Here is a 24218-nt window from a genome sequence, read left to right on the forward strand (position 1 = left end):
TAGAGGGACAGGAAGTCAAAGGGATGACAACAAGGAACAAAGGTGTAAGAGAGAAAGAGACCAAGGCAGGTGGAAGCAGGTGGCTGACGAGGTCTGATACTGCAGAGGCATCAGCTAAGGTGAGGACCGAATACGCAGGCATCGAGCAGGTGCGTCACTTAGACAATGAACTGCCTCCCTTCCTCTCCATGCCCAGTGGGAGCTAGGTGGGTTTAACTCACAGCCTTTAAGGAGAGGCCATGGTCAAAGTAGAATGAGGGGAGTTCCTGCTATGGTGAAATGGGATCAGCAGCATCCCTGCAGTGCCACGATGCAGGTTCTATCCCCAGCCTGGCCCAGTTAAAGGATCCTGCATTGCTGCAGCTGCCATATAGGTCACAACTGAGGCTCAGATCTGATCCCCGGCCTGGAAACTCCATATGCCACAGGACGGCCAAAAAACAAACAAACAAACAAAAAAAAAGCAGAATGAGGACTTTTGAATGCCACGGGGAACTCAGAAGAAAATGCCACAGAAGGCTGGATACTTTGGCCATGCTCTTACTAAGTGAGGCACAATAGAAACCTCCAGGACTCTCCCCCTCTAGAAATGTCACTTGTGTCTGCCACAGATCGTAAGGATTAAAGAAAGAATAAAAAGAATAATGGTTGCTGCAGCAGTTCCATGAGTGAGGGTCAGACAGAGCGAGCTGCAGGAGCTCGGAAGCCAAGTGTCTGACAATAACCACACGCTCCTGCACCAGCTGGGAGCACACAGAATACAGCCTCACAGCCACAGCCCAAGGGAGCAAAGAAAATGAATTTGATCAAGTCAGGTCCCCTTTATTGAAAAAAAGTCCTTGGATTTAAACAGCAAAACTGAGCCAGGTACTCTCAGCAGTTTCTTGAAACACAAAGGCATAACACGAATAAAATGCTCAGCCATTAACTTGATGCTCTAACCCAGCCAAGATCCAGGATTCCAGAAACATGCCTGTCTTGAGAGGAGGCACCCATACCTGCTTCCCTGACTCCAGTGAGTCAAAACTATCGCAGCTCTCCTCTGATGAGAGGGTTTCCATGGGAACATCATCTCGGAAACCGATGAACTCTTCATCATCACTGGGGGCGTTAAAGATGTCAGCCACTTCTTTGGGGATCTGTTTTGGATTGAAAAAAGAAGGGTAAAACCAGGGCTGTTATAATCTCTCTGGGAAATTTTCTAGAGGAGTAAGAATTGCCATCTCATAACTTTACCAATCTCTCATGGTTGCTCACGAGACCCCCCCAAAACCCTGAGCAAAACGTGCTTCCACTGATACCTCACAGCAACAAGGGAAAGGGGTGGAGGAGGAGAAATATTTTCTCTTTCAAATTCTAGAGATACATCCTGTCTTACAGGGAACATCAAGGCCATGCCTAGATAAAAGCCATTTTTGATCTCTTGACAAAAGAATAAGAAAACAGACATTGTTTTCTGAGAAATCAATGATCAAATTTTCTCCTACAGTGGATTTGTCTTTAAACATCATCCATGTTTAAAAAAAAAAAAAAAAAATTCCTGGAGGCAGAAACAAATATGACTAGTATCCACGAGGACACAGTTCGACCCTTGGCCTTGCTCAGTGAGTCAAGGATCTGGCATTGCTGTGAGCAGTGGTGTAGGACAGTGGCTACAGCTCCAATTCAACCCCTAGCCTGGGAACCTCCATATATCTCGGGTGCGGCCCTAAAAAGACCAAAAAAAATCCTTATGATGTCACTGATTTCCACCAGGAGTTCTTTATTTTTCTGTTTTTTGTTGCAGGAAATTTCATACCAGGAAATAAAGCTTTCCTTCTTTTCTATATTCTGAATCAATTTAAGTAGTTTAGAGTTAATTCTATTAAATGCTATTACAGGCAATTATTCCCAGAGAGAATGTTGTCAGCACACTTAACCTAACAAATACGTATTTGCTGAAAGTTAATTTCTGTATGGTGACTACTGATTTGCTCCTAATTCTTTATTTTGAGAAAGTTCAAATACAGAGAAAGGTGAAATGGTACAAACATTTGTATATGCTTCACCTGGAACCCCCATTTGCTTTTTCTCTCTTTCAACAAATATTAGGTTGAACCTTAGGCATTTGCAGATTTTGAATGTTTCTGACCAAGGAAGACAGCGATTTACTATGAAGCAACCTAATGCATGTATGTTTAAAGTAATCTGCAGACACCATACAATTCACCTTAAAATACTTCAGAACATATACCCCAAGTACACTCTCCTACAGAACCACACAACCATAATCATACCTAAAACAATATTAATTCAATAATATAATTTCCTGTAAGTCCATATTCAAATGTCTGCACTGTTCTCAAAAAGTTTTTCATACTTTTCAAGGGCAAAAGGAACCCACTCAAGCAAGGCTCATGCATTGAATTTGACTGCTTTTTTATGACATTATGTTTTGTTGCTTTTTATAACACTGACACTTTTTAGACAACCCAAGAAAACTGCCTATACAAAAGACCTGTACTCTGAAAACTATAAGGCACTGATGAAGAAAATCAAAAATGACACAAACAGATGGAAAGAAATACCATCTGGATTGCTCTTGTATTGGAAGAATCAATATTACCAAAATGACTTATACAACCCAAGGCAATCTATAGATTCAGCACAATCCCAATCAAATCACCAATGGCATTTTTTAGAGAACTAGAACAAAAAATTTTAAAATTTGTATGCAAACACAAAAGACCCTGAATAGCCAAAGCAATCCTGATAAAGAAAAACAGAGCTGGAAGAAGCAGGATCCCTGAATTCAGATTTTACTACAAAGCTACAGTCATCAAAACAGTACGGTACTGGCACAAAACCAGAAATATAGATAAGTGTAACAGAACAGAAAGCCCAGAAATATATCCATGCATCTATGGTTAATTAATGTACACCAAAGGAGGCAAGAATATACAATAGCAAGAGGACAGCAGCTTCAATAAGTAGTGCTGGGAAAACTAGATAGCTACATGTAGAAGAGTGAAATTAGAACACTGTCTTATACCATGCACAAAAATGCACTTAAAATGGATTAAAGACCTAAATGTAAGCCCAGATACTATAAAACTCTTAGAAGAAAACATAGGCAAAATACTCTTTGACATAACTGGCAGCACTATCTTTTCAGATCCACTTCCCAGAGTGAAAAAAAAAAAAAAAAAAAAACAAATAGGGCCAAATTAATCTTAAAAGTCTTTGCACAGCAATGGAAATCATAAACAAAACAAAAAGACATGCAGTTCCAACTGTGGCACAGTGGGTTAAGGATCTGGCTTGTCTCTGTGGAGAAGCCAATTAAATCCCCAGCCTGGGGCAGTGGGTTAAGGATACAGCATGGCTGCAGCTGTAGTGTAGGCTGCAGCTCTGCTTGGATTTGATCCCTAGCCAGGAATTTCAATATGCTATGAGTGCAGCTGGGGAAAAAAAAACAAAAAAAGACAATCAACAAAATGGGAGGAAAATCTTTGCAAATGAAGCAACTAACAAGGGATTAATATCCAAAATATACAATCATCTCAAACAGCTTTATACCACAAAAAAAAAAAAAAAAAAATCAAAAAATGGTCAAGGCAGAGTTCAGTAGTGAACCCTACTGGTATCCATGAGGATGCGGGTTCAATCCCTGGCCTTGTTCAGTGGTTTAAGGATCTGGCATTGCTGTAAGCTGTGGTGTAGGTTGAGGCTCAGCTTCTGTGTTGCTGTGGCTGTGTCATAGGCCAGCAGCTACAGCTGATTGGACCCCTAGCCTGGGAACCTCCATATGCCATGGGTACAGCCCCGAAAAAAAAAATCCCTTGTGGCATAGCTGTTTAAGGATCCACCATTTTCACTGCAGCAGCTCAGGTTGCTGCTGTGGCCCAGGAATATCCACATGCCATGGGTGAAACCAAAAACAAAAGTCAGAAGATCTAAATACCTTTTCTCAAAAGAAAACAGATGGCCAAAAAACACATAAAAAGATGCTCAACATTGCTAATTATTAGAAAAATGCATATCTAAACTACAACGAGAAACCACCTCACACCAGTCAGAATGACCATCATCAAAAAGTCTACAAACAATAAATGCTGGAAGAAGGTGAAGAGAAAAGGGAACCCTCCTACACTGCTGGTGGGAATGCAGGTTGGTGCAACCACTATGGAGAGCAGTGTGGACACACCTTAAAAAACCAAACACAGAACTACCACATGATCCAACAAGCCTACTCTTTGCATATACTCAGAGAAAACTCTAATTTGAAAGGATACTTGCACCCCAGTGTTCACTACAGCACTATTTACAACAGCCAAGACATGGAATGTCCACTAACAGAGGAATGGATAAAGAAGATGTGGTACATATATACAATGGAATATTACTTAGCCGCAAAAAAGAACAAAACCATGCCATTTGCAGCAAATGGATGGACCTAGAAATTATCATACTAAGTGAAATCAAACAAAGTCAAATATCATTTGAGATCACTGATATGTGGAACCTAATAAAAATGATACATAAAAACTGACTCACAAAACAGAAACAGACTCAAAGATTTCAAAACCAAACTTATGGTAACCAAAGGGGAAACACTGGAGGGTGGGATGGACTGGGAGTCTGGGACTGGCATATACCCACTACTATATACAAAATCAATTAGTAACAAGGACCTACTATATAGCTTGGGGAAATCTGTTTGTTTGTTTTTTTGCCTTTTCTAGGGCCACTCCTGCAGCATATGGAGGTTTCCAGGCTAGGGGTCTAATCGGAGCTGTAGCCACCGGCCTACACCAGAGCCACGGCAATGCCAGATCCGAAACCCACTGAGTGAGGCCAGGGATCGAACCCACAACCTCCTGGTTCCTAGTCGGATTCATTAACCACTGAGCCACGACGGGAACACTAGGGAAATCTATTCAATGCTCCGTGATGGCCTACATGGGGAAAGAATCTGAAAAAGAATGGATATTTATGTATATGTATGGCTGATTCCCTTTGCTGTACACCTGAAACTAACACAATGTAAATCACCTACACACCAATAAAATGTATTTAAAAACAATAATAATAAATAGAAAACTGCCTTGTAGAATATCATACATTCTTAGACTATTTGATTATTTCCAATAGATTCAAGTTAAATATTACTGGCAACAATTCTACACAGATGACGTGCTTCTCAATGCACTGCATATGGAGGCACACAATGTCAGGCTAGCCCCTATTAATCAGCAGTATTGTTCATTTAATTATAAAACTTTCAAATATATTCCTAAGTAGGTGGAACAGTATCATGAACACGTATGTGAGCTCCTAGCAATTCTCTGTCCATGGCTGATCTTGTTTCATTTGTATCTCTACCCAACTGCCCTCCTTCCAAATAATTTTAAAGCAATTGGAGACATGGTATCATTTCACCCTGCTACGTGCAAATATACAGTCTGTGTCCACAGTTACCATTAACTAATTATTTTCAACTCCCAGCTTACTTGTAACAGGATCCCAAATAAGGTCTATCCTCTGGTCAATAGGTCTCTTAAATGCTTTCTCATGTCTCCTTCATTTTTAACCTTTTTCTCACAATTTTTTTTTTTTTTTTGTCTTTTTTTAGTGCCTCTCCTGCAGCATATAGAGGTTCCCAGGCTAGGGGTCAAATTGGAGCTGCAGCTGCCAGCCTACACCATAGCCACAGCAACGCTAGATCCAAGCCGCATCTGCAATGCCAGATCCTTTACCCACTGAGCGGTGCCAGGGATACAACCTGCATCCTCATGGATACTTCTCAGGTTCGTAACCCACTGAGCCACAACAGGACCTCCCTCACAACTGACTTTTTAAGAAACTGGGCCATCTGTCTGGAGAGTTTTTTTGGTTTTTTGGCTTTTGCAACCCAAGACAGTATTTAACAGATTCCTTTGTCCCTTGGATTTCCTGGAATGTGGCTGTTCCATCTAGACGCTCCAGCAGATTCCAGTAGTCTCTCCTTTTGGCCAGACTACTCTACCAGCATTGCTGCATTCTTGCTTCATGTAGCACATGGCGTCTGCTGGTCTCTTTTCACTGGTGATGCCATCTGATCACCAAGTTAAAGTGGGATCTGGAGTTCCTGTTGTGGCTCAGCAGGTTAAGAACCTGACTGGTATCCATGAGGATGAGGGTTTGATCCCTGGCCTCACTCAGTGGGTTAAGGATCCGGCACTGCTGTGAGCTGTGGTATAGATTACAGATGCAGCTCAGATATGGCATTGTGGTGGCTGTGGCATAGGCCAGCAGCTATAGCTCTGATTTGACCTAGTCTGGAAACTTCCATGTGCCACAGGTGTGTCCCTAAAAAAACAGAAAAGAAAAGAAAAGAAAAGGAAAGTAGGATCTGGCAGATTTCTCCTTGGCAAAATACCTTTACCTCTTTGAACTTAGTAAGTAGTAAATATTTGAGATTCTTTGACTATCCTTCTCCCTGGTAACATTTCACTCAATAGGTGCTGTATCCATTGATTAACTCTCGACTGAATCAATGACCACATTGGAGTCTGCAAAACTGGTGATTTTAAATACTATTCCTCCTTCGCATGTTAGGCAGCATTCTTCTGTAACACAATATTCTCTCTCTTCCAGTCTAGCCCTCTCTCGCCCTCATTCTCCCCCTACTCTCCCTCCCAAGTAGATTGATGGATTTTTGAAAAAATTCATTGTGTTAGATAACCCATGACCATGTCATCACTCTTCCTGAGCCTCGAATTGTCCCAAATGTGGCCACTGGGCGCTCCTTCCATTCCCCCTTCTGTGTCCTTCTGACACAGCCCTAAGAGTCTCTGAGCATCTCCTTACTTTCAACACAGCAAACATGCCTAACCACCCTTGCACTGTATCTGCCCCAAACCTCAAATCAACCATTTCTCCAAGGAACTCTGGCATCCAGAAATCAAGCTGTGGCCTAGGTCAAGTATCACTGCTTTGCTCAAACAGAGCAAGGGTGTTTTAAGTATCTTACATCTAAGTTCACCATGACATCCTGAATTCAAACCCAACATGACAGGATTCCTTCTCATCTCCCTGAACCCCCCGTGAGTATTTCCCTTCCCCAACGACAAAAACCCCAATCCCCACTACTTTTCACAGACCTACCCATTTGCTCTATCCACAATACACACATGATTTCAAACTTACCCCACGGACACTGCTACCAACACCACTACCAAAAACAATCAAGTTCAAGATTGCTTTGGGGTTCCTGTTATCATCAGCACACAGTCCCACTAGGTACTAGATCTTTTCCCTGAGATAACCAGACCACTGCGGTACTTGGGGTGCAAAAGTACTTTATGTGCCCTTCACATGTCATTATGCAGGATAAAAAGAAACGCCCTCGAGGGTCGAGATTTTAATAATTTTTATTGCAGCAACAAGACGTCCCTATGAGAAACAATTTTTCTTTTAAAATTAAGTGGATGAACTACTTCATTTAGAATGGATGAGCAATGAGGTCCTACTCTATAGCACAGGGAACTATATTCCGTCTCTTGGGATAGACTGTGATGGAAGATGATATAAGAAAGGGAGTGTGTGTGTGTGTATGTGTGTGTGTGTGTATACACGTATGTATATATGTATGTATGACGGGGTCACTTTGCCACACAGTGAAAATTAGAACAACATTGTAAAATCAACCATACTTTTTTCTATAATTCAATGAATTCTGTTATATCTATAGTTGTATAACCATCATCACAACCTAATTTTAGAGTATTTTCAGCTCAACCCCAAGTCCATACCCCCTCAACTTTCCCCTTTAGTAACTCTTAAGTTTGTCAAAGTCTATGAGTCTGTTTCTGTTCTGCAAGTAAGTACATTTGATCATTTTTTAGATTCCACATATAAGGGATATCATGTGATATTTGTCGCCTACTGCCCAACTTCACTTAGTAGGACAATTTCTAGGTCCATCCATGTTGCTGCAAGAAATCAACGACTATAACAATTTTTAAAAATAAAAATAAAATTGAGGGCATGGAGGTGAAGGATGTGAGGACCACTAGCATAGTTTAGCGCCACTGCCTTGGTTCATGCTCAGGACAAGCCGTTTTCTATGCCTTTACTTCTGCACCATCAGTGCAAATATCAACACAGCAAAAAGAAAAAAAAAAAAAGGCAAATAATATCTTAATGTTATTATGACAATAACTTTGTCCTCATGGAACCCTGGAAGGGTTTAGGGGTTCCCCAGACCACATTTTAAAAAACAGCTGCACTGGTATACAGAGTTGTGTATTCAAGAGTTACTTGAATTCTTTGGATTATTTTCTTCCGTGCAATGAATTAATTTTATAGTCAGGTTCATCTTGGGAATCACTAATCCCTAATCTACCTATTTTTAGCATGGTTTTAATGCTTCTTGCTTAAAAATGATTAGAAAGTTTATGGTTTAACCAAAGGAAGTTTAACATCTGGTTTTCAGAGAACACAAATCCAGAAACTGAATACAAAATTCATGACGTCAGAGAGTTAATTACAAACCATCTAATGAAATCACTTCAGGAGATAAAACACGCAGACACTTAGAGAATTAGAGTTTCAGTAACAATAAGAAGAAAGAAAAAAAAAAAAAACAAAAAACCCTAACATTTATGCCAAGAAGCAGCTCCTAAACAAAGCTTAACTCGAAGACAGTTCTTGGGAGAGAAATTCAAACTCTTCATAAGAAGCTAAATTTAATTTAACAGTCTTTGGCCCAGTTATTTTTTCAAAGACACCTTTGTTGTTGTTTAGCCATCAGAACCAATAGTCTAAGAAAACACTTGTTCTAGAGAAACAAAGCAGACACTTATAAAAATGTAAGACTTGACTTAAGTATGTTAGACTTGACTTAACAGCCACAGAGTTCAGTCCTTGAAGTGGCACTTTTTGACTTACCACCATTCTATGAGTCAAAAGAGCCCTGCTGGCCCAGAGGCTTATTTTAACATAAAGGGTTAAAGAAGAAAGAGCACCCTCTGTAATGATTTTCTGGAAGCACATACAACCAATGGAGAGGCTGGTGATACAAATAAATTGCTTCCAGGGGCAAGTGCATTAGTCGCAGGGCCACTGTGACAGCTGTCACTGCAGCAGGCCTGTGCCCACCCAATCCTCCTCATTTCCACATCTGCTCCAGATGTGCCAGCAGGGAGGCTGACACCTACCTGCCGATCAGGGACAAAAAGAAAGAATGCACTGTCAAAAAAGCAAAAACCACTCTGCATTCCTGAGGCATGCAGGGCTCTGTTTCTTGCCGCCCAACATCAAAAGGCATTAAGAGAAGAGTTTCAGACAGTCACAAGCCGGAGTTTAGCAAAAGTCTCTGTGAGGTATTCAAGTATCTTCAATGCAACGAACTATTTAAGACATGCAACAAAGAAGGCAAGATTTGAGTGCAGGGGACACAAAGGAGAACCTGATAGAAGAGGATGCGTAGGGACAACCACCTAATGTGTGACTGTTAAACAAAATATCAACACTTTACACCCAAGGATTTGTCACTTCCCGGTTCCATTCAGTAGTGATCCATTCAGTAGCTGCAGAGTCTAGACAGAGAATACAACGGACTTTTCCCCCGCAAAGTTCATGTTCTGTGGGATTACAAAGCCAATCATAAGACCCACCAAAACAAGCCCAAATTTTAAAGCAATTAACTGAAAAGAAAATATAAAATCCAACTAGTGGATTATACTTGTAGTAGTCAAGCTTGCACAACAGTAGGAGAAATATAATCTAGATAACCAGAAAGCAATCGAAATTTTTTTTTTTTTTGTCTTTTTGCCGTTTTTTGGGCTGCTCCCGTGGCATATGGAGGTTCCCAGGCTAGGGGTCGAATTGGAGCTGTAGCCGCCGGTCTACACCAGATCCACAGCAACGCGGGAGTCAAGCCACACTGCATCTGTGACCTACACCACAGCTCATGGCAACGCCGGATCGTTAACCCACTAAGCAAGGCCAGGGATCAAACCCGCAACCTCATGGTCCCTAGTCGGATTCATTAACCACTGCGCCACGACAGGAACTCCAAGAAAATTATCTTCTGAAAGTAGAAAGACTTTTATAATTCATATGTTTTGAACATACACACATTTCTTCTGCTCCTTTCATATACACTGTATATAATCTGTTCACTAGGTCCTTGTTGGGATCACAATGGAACATCATCACAAGTCATGTGGGGGACCAAGATTCAGTTCCTCCCCCAGGACAGAGGCACTAGATGGAGTGAATCCCCGGCACCTAACAGGAGTCTGGCCTAAAGCAGGTCATCAACAAATCCTGGCAGGCATCTGACCTTGCAGTCACCTTCCCTGGGAAGGTGCGGTTTCCTAAGAAAGGTGCCCTCTGTGACGTTCCTATCCAAGCGGAATTAAAGAGTTTCACCCAGAATTCCAGGGCAGCTACACACAAAGTAGGCTTTCAGAAAGGGTTACAGATTTCACTTACAGACCTTGCCAATTACCTTAGGGCTCATCTGGAGAACATAGAATGCAAACCAAACAAGCTTTGGGGCCAAGCAGGTGGGCAGTGAAGGCAGCAGCTGCCCGGGACAGGGTGAGGCTGCACAGGACAGAGTCAGACTATATGGCACAGGGCTGACCTGAATGCAGGAGGGGCAGTCACTCCTGCCCCCTGGCACACCCCTGCCACACAGGAATGGGGCTCCTGTACGCTAACCTTCAACTTCCCTGGAGAAACTAGGGATCTGAGTCGTGATGAGAAATCCCCCAGTTATAAAGTGTCAGCTTGTAATTTAAGGGCCAAGCTTCTCCACGCTGGGTTTCAAACTCGTTCAGCGAAGGCACACAGCAGAACTCACGGTGCTTTGTGGAACACCAAGGAAATTTTTAATGCCAAAACTTCAAATATTACCAACAGTGTGTCTACTGGTGTCCGGCAGTAATAGTACTGGACACTAAAGTATTAAATCAAAAGAAAAACTTTAAATTAAAAAGAGTCCTTCCCTTGGGAGTTTCCATCATGGTGAAGCAGAAACAACTCCGACTAGGAACCATAAGGTTGTGGGTTCAATCCCTGGCCCTGCTCAGTGGGTTATAGATCTGGCATTGTGGTGGACTGTGGTATGGGTCAAAGAGATGGCTTGGATCTGGCATTGCTATGGCTGTGGCGTAGGCCAGTGGCTACAGCTCAGATTAGACCCCTAGCCTGGGAACCTCCATATGCTGCAGGTGCAGTCCTAAAGACAAAAAGACAAAAAAAAAAAGAGTTCTTCCCTTGTTCACAGCAGCACTATTCCCAAAAGCCACAAAGTGGAGGCAACCCACCCACAGATGAATGTCATAACTACATACAATGGAATATTATTCACCCTTTAAAAAGGAAATTTTACAAATAATGCATCATTACATTGTACACCTAAAACTGATAAAATGCTACAGGTCAATTATATCTCAATTAAAAAATTGTTTTTAAACAAAACAAAAAACACAGCAGAATCCATCAGCCAGGGGTGATGCCAGAAATCCCGCATTTCTAACAAGACCCTCAACTTTGGGCTGCAGAACACCCTTTGGGTACAGAAGATCCAGCCCATTTTCTGTTTCTCTCTTGCCATATATGACTTTTCCTACTTCATACCAGCTTATGCGTGTATCTTAATCTTCCTCCTACAGGTAGTTCATTCTCACGGAGGACTCTGGATCTCTTCAGCATCTGCCCTTCTCACCCTGCCCCCCTCCAGCACCAGGAATAGAGTCTTATATACTCAGAGATCCTTAATTAATGAGTAATTGATAAGCAGCATCAACAAATTCAAAAAAAGAAGGAATTTTAAAATTAAGTATAGTTTTTTTTTAAATCAAGGCTTTTTCTGTGTCTCAAGGATATCTAAAATTCATTCTTCCTAGATTAAAAAAAATACCACCTCCTAGCCAAGAGGAACATATTTATCTTCTATTAGTTTTTGAAGGAAAATTAACTGAGATTCTCCTTAAAGCCAACTGATTCAAGAGCTGATTTTGATACAGCTCCAGGAAATGTTTCTTATTTGAGTAACACCAGTGTGTATTTCACCTGGAGACAAGTTTCATTTTAGGCCTCAGGAGCAGTACAAAAGAAATGCATGCACACTACTGCATTTTCCTTAATAAGTGTTTTGAAAACAGTTTTGATAGCAGCGATGGCAGAATTTGCAGGGTGTGCCCTCTTGCATCCGTGTAAGGAGACCCCTGACAGAGAGGAAAGCATTCCTTCAACCCACCACAAAAGAAGTTGTTTCATATCATTTTCTATCATAAATAATGTCATTTCCTTAAATCTCTTAAGATTATATTGGGTGGTCTATGAGAAATGTACATACCTGGCACTACTTACAAAAACTAAAACTGGGACAGACCCATAAAACATCTAAAACACTAACACTTCTAGAAGACAACAGGAGAAAATCTCTGCAATCTTGGGTTAGGCAAAGAATTCTTAGATATAACATCAACCACAACGCAGATTTTTTTTTTTTAATGTATACATTAAGACAATTAAAATTAAGCACTTCTGGGAGTTTCCACTATGGCACAGTGGGTTAAGAATCTGACTGCAGCAGCGTGGATGACTGCAGAGGAGTGGGTTCGATCCCTGCCCAGCGCAGTGGGCTAAAGGATCCAGTGTCGCTTGAGCTGCAGCATAGGTAAGAGCTGTGACTCAGATTTGATCCCTGGCCCATGAACTTCCATATGCCACTAGTGCAGACATTAAAAAAAAAAAAAAAGCTTCTGCTCTTCAAAAAAACACTGTCAAGGGAATGAAAAGCCAACAAATTAGGAGACAATATCTATAAATCATTTATCTTATAAAGGACCTATACCCAAAATATATAAAGAACTCTCAAAACACTTCACCAAAAATATATGGATGGAAAGTAACCACGTGAAAAGATGTTTGACAGCCACAGTCATTAGGGAAATGCAAATTAAAGCTACAATACAACTATCTATCTGTCAGAATGGCTTTAAAAAACATGACAATACCAAGTGCTGATGAGGATGTGAAGCAACTGACACTTTCATGAATTGTTGGTAGAAATGCAAAATGGTAAATCCACTATGGAAAACAACTTAACAGTTTCTTTTAAAGGTAAACATACACTTACCACATGATCTAGCAACCCTGCTCCTAGGGGTTACCCAAGTGAAAAAAAAACAGAAAACAAAAAATACATATTCACGCAAAACTTGTAATTAGCAGTTTTATCCCCAAACTTACAAGCAATCCAAATCAACTAGGGACTGAATAAACAAACTGTGAAACATTCATGCCATGGAATTCAACTCCACAATATTAAAAAAAAAAAAAAATTACTGGGAGACACAACAACATAAATAAATCTCATTATTACGTCAAGTAAAAAAAGGTAAACTTTGACTCCACGTATGCAACATTTTAGAAAAAGTGAAACTTACAGAAAGAAAACAGATCAGCAGCTGCCTGGGGCTACAGGTCAGAGAGGATTTTTGAGGGGTGGTAATACTGAATTGTGTAGTAATTACACAACTAGAGGTATCTGCCAAAACTTACAGGCCTAAACACAACAAAGGTGAATTTTATTATATATAAAGTAATAAGCTTTAGTCAAAAGAGAAAGAAATGTAGAATCAGTGGAACGTAGAGATTGCCTAGAATCGGATCCTAGAACATAAAATTAAAATTTAACAAAGGAAATAACACAAATTAAGAGGAAAGGGAAAATGTCAGTAAGTGATGTTAGTAAAACCGGCTGTGTGAGGAGACTGAAACAGTCCATTTTGCTTCTCTCTTGATACCAATAAATCAGATGGCCTAAGAGGTAGGCCAAACACAAAGACTATAATTAACACAAAAGAAGAGTAAAACGTAGGAGCACCAAGAAACCATGTTACAATTTAAAACCTCTTGCTGAAAAGAAAAAAAAAATTAGAAAGCAAAAGAAGAAGTTGGGGAAAAGATCTGCCACAAACATGACAAATTATTTGTTACTGAAAAGCCCACATAAAATGAAATACGCCAAAGAGTCACAGAGATAAAAGTGATAAAACAAAGAAAAGTCACTGGAAAGGGACTATAGAAGAAACTAAAAACATATTCTCCGTTTTGACCTCCCTAGGTAATGAAAGGACGAGATATTAAGACGAGAAACCTTCTCATTTAGCAACTGAGCAGTGTCTTCCCAGCTTTTTTTAACGTCCCATGTCAGGGGAGGACATGACAAGAAAAACACCCTTAAACAGAACTGGTGGGGAAACAAAAGGGCCTGAAGTTGGAAGCAGAAATCTGATCTATACATCTAAATCAGGAGGGTTCACTCAAACGGAAATATGTACATACAGCGACATCAAAAGACTGCCAGAAATTTTGGTAAACTCAGAGTGATGGAGGGTGTGAACTACTAATAGTTAAAGAGGATCAGAAAGTCAAGGGCATCTCATCCTTCAGTCAAAGCACCTCCTCATTTCAAGGAGGGCAAACCACAGCCTGGACTTACTCTAGGTTACAGAGCTGAACACCACAACAACAGATGTCCCCAAATGCAAAAACAGGGAAATGCTCTTTTCCCAACAAAGTAACTATGTAACAATTAGTGTTTCTTACTTAATTCAACCAAAACATCTAAACTCAACATGACACTCCAAAAAGTGAGCAAGACAAGAAATAATAGATTAAAAATTGGACTTCGTCAAAACTAAAAACATCTATTCATCCAAGGACATTATGAAGAAAACGAAAAGACAATCCACAGAATAGGAGCGATATTTGCAAATTATCTAATTGGCAAGGCTTTAAAATCCAGAATACACAAAAACCTCTCAGTATGCAACAACAACAACCAACCAAAAAATGGGCAAAGGACTTGACAGACATTTCCCCAAAGAAGTACTAATGGACAACAAGTACTTGAAAAGATAGATATTCAACATCATTAGTAATTAGGTAAATAAAATCTAAAACACTTGACACCACTTCACATCCTCTAGACGCTGGTGGGGGAGAGAAGTTGGTAAAGATAGAGAGAAATTGGAAGAGTTGGTACATTGCTGGTTGGAATGTAAAATGTTCGGCTGCTGCAGAAAACAGGTTGATGGCTCTTCAAAAAATCAAACACAGACTCACCATGTGATGTGACCCAGGATTTCTACTCTTACGTCCATAATCCAAGAAATGAAAAGAAGGTACTTCAAATACATGTACATGCATATTCATGACAGCATTATTCACAAGAGGCAAAGATGGAAAAAAATCCACCTGTTCATCACAGACAAATGGATTAAAAAAAACTGTGGTATACACAATATAAATGGAATATTATTCAACCATAAAAAAGAGCAAAGTACCAATCTGTACTGCAGTGTAGATAAACATGGAAATCATTATGCTAAGTAAGAGAAAACGGCCACATATTATATGATTCCATTCAGATGAAATATCTAGAACAGGTTAAATCCAGAAGCCAAAAGCAGCTTAGTGGTTGCCAAGGGCTGAAGGAGAGAGAAATGGGGAACAACTGCTTAAAAGGTACAGGGCTTCCCTTGAGGGTAACACTGATGACGGTTGAACAATACTGTGACTACTTAATGCCAATGAACTGAATACACTTGAAAATGGTTAAAATAGTAAACTGTATGTCATGTATTTTACAATTTAAAGAAAAGCAAAAGGAAAAAAAATCAATGCCATCTTTAAAAGAGAAAATGTTGGAGTTCAGCAGTAAGGAACCTGACGAGTATCCACATGGACATGGGTTTAACCGCTGGTCTCACTCAGTGGGTTAAGCATCCGGCATTTCCATGAGCTGCGGTGTAGGTTGCAGATGTGGCTCAGATCCTGTGTTGCCGTGGCTGTGGCGTAAGCTAGCAGCTACAGCCCCTATTTGATCCCCTAGCCTGGGAACTTCCGTATGCCATGAGTGCGGCCCTAAAAAGACGCAAAATAAATAAATAAATAAAATAAAAATAAAAGAGTAAATACAAGTGGGAGAAAATTAACAGACATGTTTGTGTCTAGGGCTTAGAAAAGCTTTTTAGAGCAGTAGCCAAGGAAGTTTTGGCAGAGATCCTGGGAGCGAAGTAAGCCAAACCACTTGGGAAGTTCTGGGTAATTTCCTTTCCCAGAAAGGTCAGCAGATAGGAAATGTAAAGCCAATGTTAGGATTTCTCTGTACTCTAAAAGACTAATCACAAATCAGACTAGTGTGTTCTAAGGGTTTCTTCAAGCAGGTGCTACTGGCATTTTGGTGGCTTCGTGCTGGAGGGCACCTGCCATCCCTGAACGCTACACCACTTAGTAACAAGCACACAACCACCCCACAATGACCAGCCACAAGAAACCAAGGTGTTTCTGTTACCCCAGAGCACTCAGAGGAGAACCACTGACTAAATCCTAATTGGAATATGCCTGCCTTTGCATGTCAGTCAGGACCGGAGAGGTTATAAAGCAGCAGCATCAAGTAATTCCAAGGCTCGATGGTTCAAAGCAAAGAAAGCTTCTTTCTTGTTCACGTGACACGATGGTCCCGGGCCAGCCAGGTGAACCACATCAGTGTCCTCACACAGGAACCAGGCTGACAGCGTGACCACCCTGGGGAATGCAGGCAGAGGGGCGGCAGAGGCATCGGGACTGGGTCAATGATGCGCCTGCTTTAAAGAACTCCACCTGGATGTGAAACAACGTGTCACCGGCCAGAGCACATCCAGAGCCTTGCCTATTTCAAAGGCCATGAAAACACACTCCTCCCATTTACCCAGAAGGAAAAGAACAGAACATCGTGTAGAGAATTGTGACAGCTTCCACACTATGACCAGAAAGCATTCCATGAAAGAAGACGCCGTGTCAATGTTCACTATTAAAAGTGATTACAGGAGTTCCTACTGTGACTTGGCAGTAATGAACCCGACTAGCATCCATGAGGACACAGATCTGATCCCTGGCCTCACTCAGTGGGTTAAGGATCTGATGTCGCTGCGAGCTGTGGTGTAGGTCGCAGACGTGGCTCAGATCCCAGGTTGCTGTGGCTGTGGTGTAGGCCAGTGGCTGTAGCTCCGGTTCAACCCCTAGACTGGGAACTTCCCTATACCATGGGTGTGGCCCTAAAAAGACCAAAAAAATAAAAGTGATCACAGAGTGCAAATGTACCAACATGCACCAGGCAGGCTAAGTGATCGAGGTGCAGTGAGTCACATGTGGTGGGGTGACAGAGACAATCTACAGTCAATTTCAACAAGGTAGGATAAATGGGAACAGGGAGGTCAGCCCAGGAAGGCACCTGACCCAACCGTGGGGTGACGGTAAGAGGAATTCGAGGGGCTGCGAGGTCGGCCAAGTCCACACTGCTGCAGGGCAGAGTCAGCCTGCAGGACCTGCAGGAAATTCCCAGGTGGAAGCAGGATTCTGGAGAACATGGAAGCAGGAGGTGCCCTGTCTTTCAAGGGGGGCAAGTGTCTGCGCCCAATGCAGACAAGCGCTGAGCAGACCTTCACACTGCTGGGCGATGGGGGGAAGGCTCTTCATCGCAGAGCCCAGTCCTGAAAGCCTCTTGACACCCTTCTGCCCTGGTAGTGGAAAACAAGCCAAACAATCCCTGGGTCGCTGGCCTGAGCAGGCTGCTGACACCACTTGGCTCCTGGCTTTGTGCCTCGGTGAGTATACACAGCCCCTAAGACCGCATCCTTTCTCAGCTCCTAATTAGAGTCTGGAAGAGGATCCGATCAGTGCGACGAAGGTCATGAAGACAACTAGACACTCTTTTCGGTGAGCTTTTGAAGTGTGGGAAAAGAAAGAGGTGGGGTTTGGTTTGGTTTGGCTTGAAGACAGGTAAAGCAAGCCTTCCTGAAGAGGCCACGTGCAAGTGTGAGAAAGGCTGGATGAGGCCCTAGTGGCTTCAGCTATTTCAATTTTAAAAATTCCCAAATTAAAAAAAAAAAAAATGCCTGGGATCAACTATTAGGTAAAAAGAGAGACTTAAGAATATACAATGATTTTCAAGTGCACTTCTATTTTTTTGTTAACTTTCCTTTTTTTTTTTTCTTTGTCTTTTTGCCATTTCTTGGGCCGCTCCTGTGGCATATGGAGATTACCAGGCTAGGGGTCCAATCAGAGCTGTAGCCGCCGGCCTATGCCAGAGCCATGGCAACACGGGATCCGAGCCACGTCTGTGACCTACACCACAACTCACAGCAATGCCAGATCGTTAACCCACTGAGCAAGGGGCAGGGATCGAGCCTGCAACCTCATGGTTCCTAGTCGGATTCGTTAACCACTGCGCCACGACGGGAACCCCAACTTTCCATTTTTAAACCAATGCTAATGAACAAAATAAAGGGCACTAGACATTCTGCATTAAAAAAATATTCTTAGAGATTTCAGTGTCAATGAATGTTGTCTCCCCCTACCCCCTGACCCATTTAAATGCCCTCAGTCACGGAGCTTCACATAAAAAGATATTGTGGTATGGGGGACTGGTTGGTGAGATGTCGTTTCTACTTCAGGGTTTATTAAAGACATGATTTCTAAAATTATTTTTCAGGGTCACACCCACAGTATATGGAAGTTCCCAGGCTAGGGGTTGAACTGGAGCTACAGCTGCCAGCCTACGCTACAGCCACAGCAACACAGAATCCAAGCCACATCTGCAATCTACACCACAGCTTATGGCAACACCGGATCCTTTAACACACTAGGCCAGGGAGCGAACCTGCATCTTCATGGGTACTAGTCCAGTTCCTTACCACTGAGCCACAATGGGAACTCCCTGATTGCTAAATTTTACACTTGGCAGTTCCGTGTTTCTTGAGCTGGAGAGCTCAGTGACAGCCAGAGGGCTTTTAAGACCCTGGGTGGAACAGGGGAAGGGAATTTTTTTCCCAGAAGAGTAGTTTAAAATAGCGTTTTGGTATTAAAATAAATTAAAATGTATCATGGAATAGGTGTGACTTTTAAAAGACAAAACTGGAGATGATTGAGAAGATCTCGTGCACAGGCAGGATGGGAATGTTGCACCTCCAAGGCCTCTGGGGCAGGCACGAACTGGCCTCCATCCATTAATCCAACAAAAAATTGCCAGAAGCCCTGCGAAATGATGCTCCAGCCTGTCAAAACTCATACCTGCATCCACTGCACACTGACAACCCTAAAACATCCTTCTAAAAAATTTAACAAATATTTAACACCTACAATATGCCAGGCCCTGCACAGACTGGGGTAATTATCATTTCTGGCCTCCCCCGGGATCTGGGGTGATGAGTTGTTACCCCAGGGTAAATCCTGGGCCCTTCTAACAAACGAGGAAGTTTGCCAGCACGGCACTGAGGGAGGGCCAGGCCTTGTGCCAAAAGAGCCGAAGGCCGGCGCTCACTCACAACTACAAGGCACTGGCCAAGTCCATTGCCTTCTCCAGAGCCGATGGGGGTTGGGGCCAAACAGCAGTGCTGCTGCTATGAAGGGTTGGGGAGAACAGCAGAGGGGGTCTGCGGGGTGGGATCCCTGGACTATGCCCAGTCCCAAGGATGCAGGTTCACCCGGCAGGTCACAAGATACCTGGGAAGGTGTCACCACACACCTGGTAGCCTGAGCTGTCTGGAGACACAGGCCTCACCAGGGACTTGTACTTCGGGATTCAATGTGCTATTTTGTTCATCTTTTCTGGGCAGCCTGCAAGCAGAAACTGCAGAGATCTTAAGTGTACAGCCTGGTTAAGCTTTACCAACTGCACCCACCTATTGTAACCAACATCCAGATTGAGAAATACTTTTTTTAAGCTCTCAGATATACTTTTTTTAAAGCATATAAATAATATTTTTTAAGCATAAAAAATACTTTTTTTGTTTTAAGCACCACTTTATAATGAGTGACCCTACTGTGACTTTTGGACACCCAAACGTCAATGAAAGCATATTTTCAGGAGTGTCCTCTAGGAGATGATTTATACTTAAAATAAGCAAGACTAAAGAAGGCTTAACGTAGGGGCTCTAAGTTCAGGACGAGAACAGTCATTGTTTCAGGCCCGTTATCATGAGCCCTGGTCCTAACCTGAGGGAAAATGCTTTCTCTCAGCTAACATGACACAACTAAAGGGGAAATGCCTTAGAAAAACAATGTGTCAGAGGTTCCCATCCACTGAAAATCAGGCACATTCCTTTCGCCAGAGAGTAAGCACATGGTTGGTAAAGAACCAACAATTAAAAACAGTGCTGATTCCGACACAGGGCATACAGTGTATAATATCCCAAGACATTTATCGCCAAGTTTCTTAAATTCATTTGTTAATAAATGATTTTAAAATGTTCAACATAAAATACACCCTTGGATTATAACATTACGCAGTCACTGAAAATGAAACCTAAAGGCTTCCAAGCTACTCAGAAAAACAGTACTGACAGTGCTAAAGAAAGCAGAATTCCAACAGCAATCATGTTATAAAAGTCGAGCAAAAATGGTGACTGGACACAGGCAAACACCAAATGAGAAATATCTAGAAAATGATGCCCATGGAGTAGGAAGGTAGGGCAGTCTTGAAAAAAGTTCAATTTTGGTTGCTTTTTTTTTTTTTTTTTTCAGCTTCTATGAACAGGATATTACTTGTAAAATACAAAATTCATCTAAAAGTCATTCCTCTGTGTAAGAACTTTGTGGATCTTACTCATATTTCCAAGCTGACTTTTACACACAATCTAAGAAATCCTGCTTCAAGCAAAACCTTGCTAGTTTCTTAAAAAAGAAGCAAACCAGCTGCTGATAACATCCTGGCCCTCCTGGTTAACGGGAGGGACAAGGTACCACAAGAAAACTCCAAAGCAAAGCGCTGACACCCTCTTCTAGTGAAAGTATGTTCAACTTGGAATGACCTTGACCATCTTTCAATGGCACTGTAAACTGGGCAAGGATTTCTATCCTCACCACATTTCAGTGAAAGCTGCCTGGCCTGCCAAGACCCCATGATTCGAGCCACAAGAGGCAAGCACTGGCTTGGAGACAGAATCCTGGCTCAGCTCCTTCCTTGCCTGGTTGCCTGAGCAAATCACTCTTAATTAGCCTTATTTTTTAAATGCAGGTAATACAACCGACTCCACAAAACTACAGTTGAGGATTAAATCTGTTAAGTACCTAGCAGAGCATGACTTTTAACAGGAAGTGATTGGTCCCCTTCCATGGAAGGTGGGGGGCTGGGGAAGGGGGAAGGTCTTTTCCCACTCTCCAAACCCAAGGCCACCTAGGTCCTCACAGCACAGAGCAGGAGCCACATGTGCTCTGGCAAAGGCAGAAGAGGCAAGGAGTTCCAGAGTGACCTTCGATGGGAGGCCCTGGCAGAAGGATACTGTTTTCTGCATCTGTTTCTTCCAGGATAACTGACTGAATAGCTAGCACACAGCAGGTGCTCAAAGAACATTTCACAAATGGACTAACCCAATCAGGGGGCCTTCTGTTATCAGCTGATGATCATGTAGAAAAATAGATTCCTCAACTATTTCAACAAAAAGTCTGGCCCCTTTCACTGTGAGACTACACAATATATTTTTGCACTATACTCAGGGCACTAGCATTTACCATTTAGCACTATGGAAGACCAGGATCCTGCATGTTAACTTCACCAATATGCCAGACACGCCTCTGAAGAGTCCTATTTAAAAATGTTCACAAACCACTGCTTTTCAAAAAGAAAATAAAATGGGCCCACAAATATTTTATCCTGTCTCTCCCCCAAATAGCCTCTCTCAATTCCACACTGATGCATAAAGCTATGTCCTTTACAAAATGAAACTGTATCTTGGAGGTAAAAATCCTAAACTGGAGCCCAGAGAGTAATGGAAAACTCTCAAGGGCAATTGTAAATTAGCAGGCCTAGACTAGTCTATTTGAATGGCCTTATGGATCTTTTTCGCTCATTTACTGTATTGTTCCTAAACTGTTCTAAGCCACATAAGTATCTTATGGTTTTCTGTCCTGTGTACCCGACCAGGTTGGAATTTCCATGCTGAGATTTCTCCTGATCACTGAGAAATTGGCTCTTCTATGGATGGGAGGTCCTAAGTACGTCAAATAAAGCGGCCTTTGAAATATGGGATTACTGACGTGGCAAATGTTTATGCAGGCTCTCTAACAAAGTCACAAAAGACCCCCATCTGTGATCAGGGTCTGGGGCTCTGGGCACACATTTTAAGCCACGGGATCAAATGGATATACTTTGTGAGGTCAACTTTAGAAAACATTTTGACTCCTCCAAACACCACGCTCCACACATACTCATGGTAACATTTAGCATCATTTCCTTCTTTAAGAGTCCAGCCCAAACGCTAGTGCTACAAGAGAGCAAAAGGACCACCCTGACCTTCAGGACCTCCCAGCCTCTCTGCCTGGAAGTTGAGGCAGTCCCATCCTCCAGCCCCTGAGCTTCACTGCTGCTCTCGCTCAGTAAGGAACCAGCCCCTAGCCTTTATTGGGCATTATGGCTGTCATTCAGTACAAAAGACACAAAGGCACAGTGGTCAGCCCAACAAGGACCAAAGCCCATAGGAAGTGTGATCACTGTCAGAGGACATCAAATGCAACACACTGGTGAGGCTGCAGAAAAGCAGAGGCTAGAACGGAGCTTTAAGGAGTTTAAAGGAATGTCTTGTTTTCTCCCTGCCTGGCTTCCTTGGCTCATAACATTGAGCCTAAGCTGCTCTGCGGAAGCCCCTTCCAGCTCTGCGCTTCTCAAGGGATGGAAATTACACTTTCTGCGTGTGTGAGATTAAAACCCACTGCACACTGGGCTGCGCCTTCCTTCAGCACACACTAACGCCGCTTCAGAAGGTTCATCACGCTGCTTTATTCATAAGACTGGGATACATGGAAGAACCACAAGAACCTAACATCTTGCTGTGCCTGAAAAGTTCATTAAGTGCCCTTTTCTGCCCACCCCATAGAACCACCCTCTACTCATTTAAATAAGAAATTATAACAGGCTCACACTTAAATTATGCTGAATAGGAACATTTCCACTGGAAAAAAATCATCACATCTTAATTTGTGCGGCCAATTAAGAGGTCTTATGACGGGGGAAAAAAATTCTGATCATCTTACATCAAGTAATTTGCCCTAATGGGTGCATAATGGGTCGATATAATTTGTGGATTACCTCCAAGTGGTAAATACTTTATTTAAGACTTTAGAGCTACCAAAAATGAGCCTCATTATTTGACAGTAAAATGTCCGTTTCCAGCTTTGCATTCTTGGACATTTTAATTTCCGAAGCAAGAACTGTGTTATAAGCAACAGCTTTCAGGCATGATACATCAAGATACATTTTCTGATGAAATTCACAAAGGCACAAAGTTCCCTTCAGAAGGGTTTAAGTCCTGGAGAAATTCGAACAACCTAAAAGCACGGGATAGTAATTACATGGCATAGGCCAGTGGCAAAAAAAAACAAAACAAAACTCAAAAATAAGCCTGTCCCATCCCCGTCCTGAATTTGTTTGTACACCTCCCTTAGTTGTTGAAATTTTCAAATACTCTTTCTCATAAACATACACAACAGATTTTTCTCAAGTGTCCGCTTTCAGGAAGCCTTTCCAAAGAAATCACTAAAGGGCCAAAGGGAGTGGTTTTTTAATGTGCTGCCAACAGAGCACAGGCTCAGGCAACACCGGCCACCCTGGCGGCTTGGGCACCGGCCTTTTCCTATCTCCCTACTCCTGGGGAGGGCCAGCATCCAGGTGGAGAAAGGAGGTAAACTGCAGCCAAAGATAAGGTGGAAGCAATGACTCACAGGCACTCACAAAAGCAAGAAAAAACCCAACCCTCACACAAAGCATCTCTGTGCTCCCCCAAGCTGCTTCCTTCCCTTTCTTAAAGTCTTATTTTTAGTTTGTTTGAAAAAGTGTTTACTGCTTACCTTTGAAAAAAATATGTATATTCATTACTAGAAAGTAGAGGAAAGCTCTTTCATAAAAGTACAAAACAGGCCAAGTCCACATTCCCATCACCCACTGTAAATTTGGAAGCTTGTTAATGAGATTTTTTTTTTTTAAAGACCTAGTTAAAACCATAATGGGTAACTAGGGTGGTGCTGTATAAATGATCTGGGCATCTTGGGGCTTTTTGTTTTTAAACTTGGTCTAATGACGCTGCCAGTTCCCCCAAACGGTTACAAGTTCCTTGAAAACACCTACAAAAGTTCCAGAACAAATACAAGAGCAATTCCTTTTCAACTTCATTTTCCAATTGGAACTGATCCGA

General features: G+C 42.1%; 1 protein-coding gene across 6 annotated transcripts in view; it reads right to left on the minus strand.

The window, feature by feature from the left end:
* CDCA7L (cell division cycle associated 7 like) overlaps positions 1-24218 on the minus strand; it is a 39812-nt gene that overhangs the window by 15003 nt on the left and 591 nt on the right. For all 6 annotated transcript variants that reach the window (XM_084978462.1, XM_084978461.1, XM_005656682.4 and 3 more), the window contains exon 2: positions 999-1139. In XM_084978462.1, the coding sequence (XP_084834588.1) occupies positions 999-1139 (141 nt within the window). The remainder of the gene's footprint in view (positions 1-998; positions 1140-24218) is intronic.

The sequence above is a fragment of the Sus scrofa genome, chromosome 9 (assembly GCF_054392235.1).
Source record: "Sus scrofa isolate SSC_HxYL_T2T_F1_AM1 chromosome 9, Sscrofa_HxYL_maternal_Yorkshire_Landrace_v2.0, whole genome shotgun sequence".
Classification (NCBI taxonomy): Eukaryota; Metazoa; Chordata; class Mammalia; order Artiodactyla; family Suidae; genus Sus; species Sus scrofa.